We start from the raw sequence: 775 nt of genomic DNA, 5'->3' as shown, positions 1-775 counted from the left end.
CGCCAAAGGAGGCCTTATGGGCCCAGGGGTAATTTTGTGTGTGGACGGGGGGGAGAGGAGTTTTTTGGGGGGGGGGTAAGGGGAGGGGAGAGGGGGGGTATATGTTGAAGAGATTGAGAAAGGCGATTTAATGAGAACGTGAAGGCGAGGATGTTGCGCTGGGGGGGATCAGGGGGGGAATACACCGCAGCAGAGAGTGTGTTTGGGAGGATGTTGCGAAGAGGCAAAAGAGAGTGAGGAGTTGCGGTGGTGGTAAGGAGCGGGTCGTTGGTGGATGGGAATCTCAACTAATTAACGAACGTTTAGTTTATGGAGGGGGGTTGCAAAAAGATGGGGTGGGAAGGGAGAAATGGAAGAGGAGGAGGGGGAGGAGGAGGAGTGGAGCGCTTCTCTCCCTCAGTACGGCAGTACGACGACCCGCAAGGAAAGTAATTCCTTTCCTCATGTGCCTCATATGTACAGCCCCCGGCCCTCGGAAACCTCTCACCGGTTGCCCCGAGGCACTGCTGTACGTGTGTACGAGCAACGGCGGATCCATGCCCGACTGTACGAACACGTCGTACTGGCCGGACTCGACCACGTAAAAGTAATCCCCTGGCTCCGCTTGCCGTACCACGACATCCCCCGCCTTGACGGGGTAGCGCTCGAACAACATGAACACATCGGAGCGCTCCGACTCGGACATGGTGGTGAACAGGAAGTTGGAGGAGGTGGCGTACGACAACAGCTGCGGCAACAGAAACCCGTTTGTGTGGGTGTGGGTTTGGGGGGAGGA

The 775-nt window shown here is 57.3% G+C and overlaps 1 protein-coding gene across 1 annotated transcript in view; it reads right to left on the bottom strand.

Moving 5' to 3' along the window:
* Positions 1-727, bottom strand: part of VOLCADRAFT_100703 (uncharacterized protein) — a gene marked incomplete at both ends in the record, with an annotated part of 5,766 nt that extends 5,039 nt beyond the window's left edge. Inside the window, one exon of the mRNA XM_002959230.1 lies at positions 488-727. Within this exon, the coding sequence (XP_002959276.1) occupies positions 488-727 (240 nt within the window). The remainder of the gene's footprint in view (positions 1-487) is intronic.
* Positions 728-775: the final 48 nt, after the last annotated feature.

This window comes from Volvox carteri (assembly GCF_000143455.1).
Source record: "Volvox carteri f. nagariensis unplaced genomic scaffold VOLCAscaffold_140, whole genome shotgun sequence".
Classification (NCBI taxonomy): Eukaryota; Viridiplantae; Chlorophyta; class Chlorophyceae; order Chlamydomonadales; family Volvocaceae; genus Volvox; species Volvox carteri.
The sequence above is the reverse complement of the archived record's forward strand: the minus strand, read 5'-3'. Positions and strand labels throughout refer to the sequence as shown.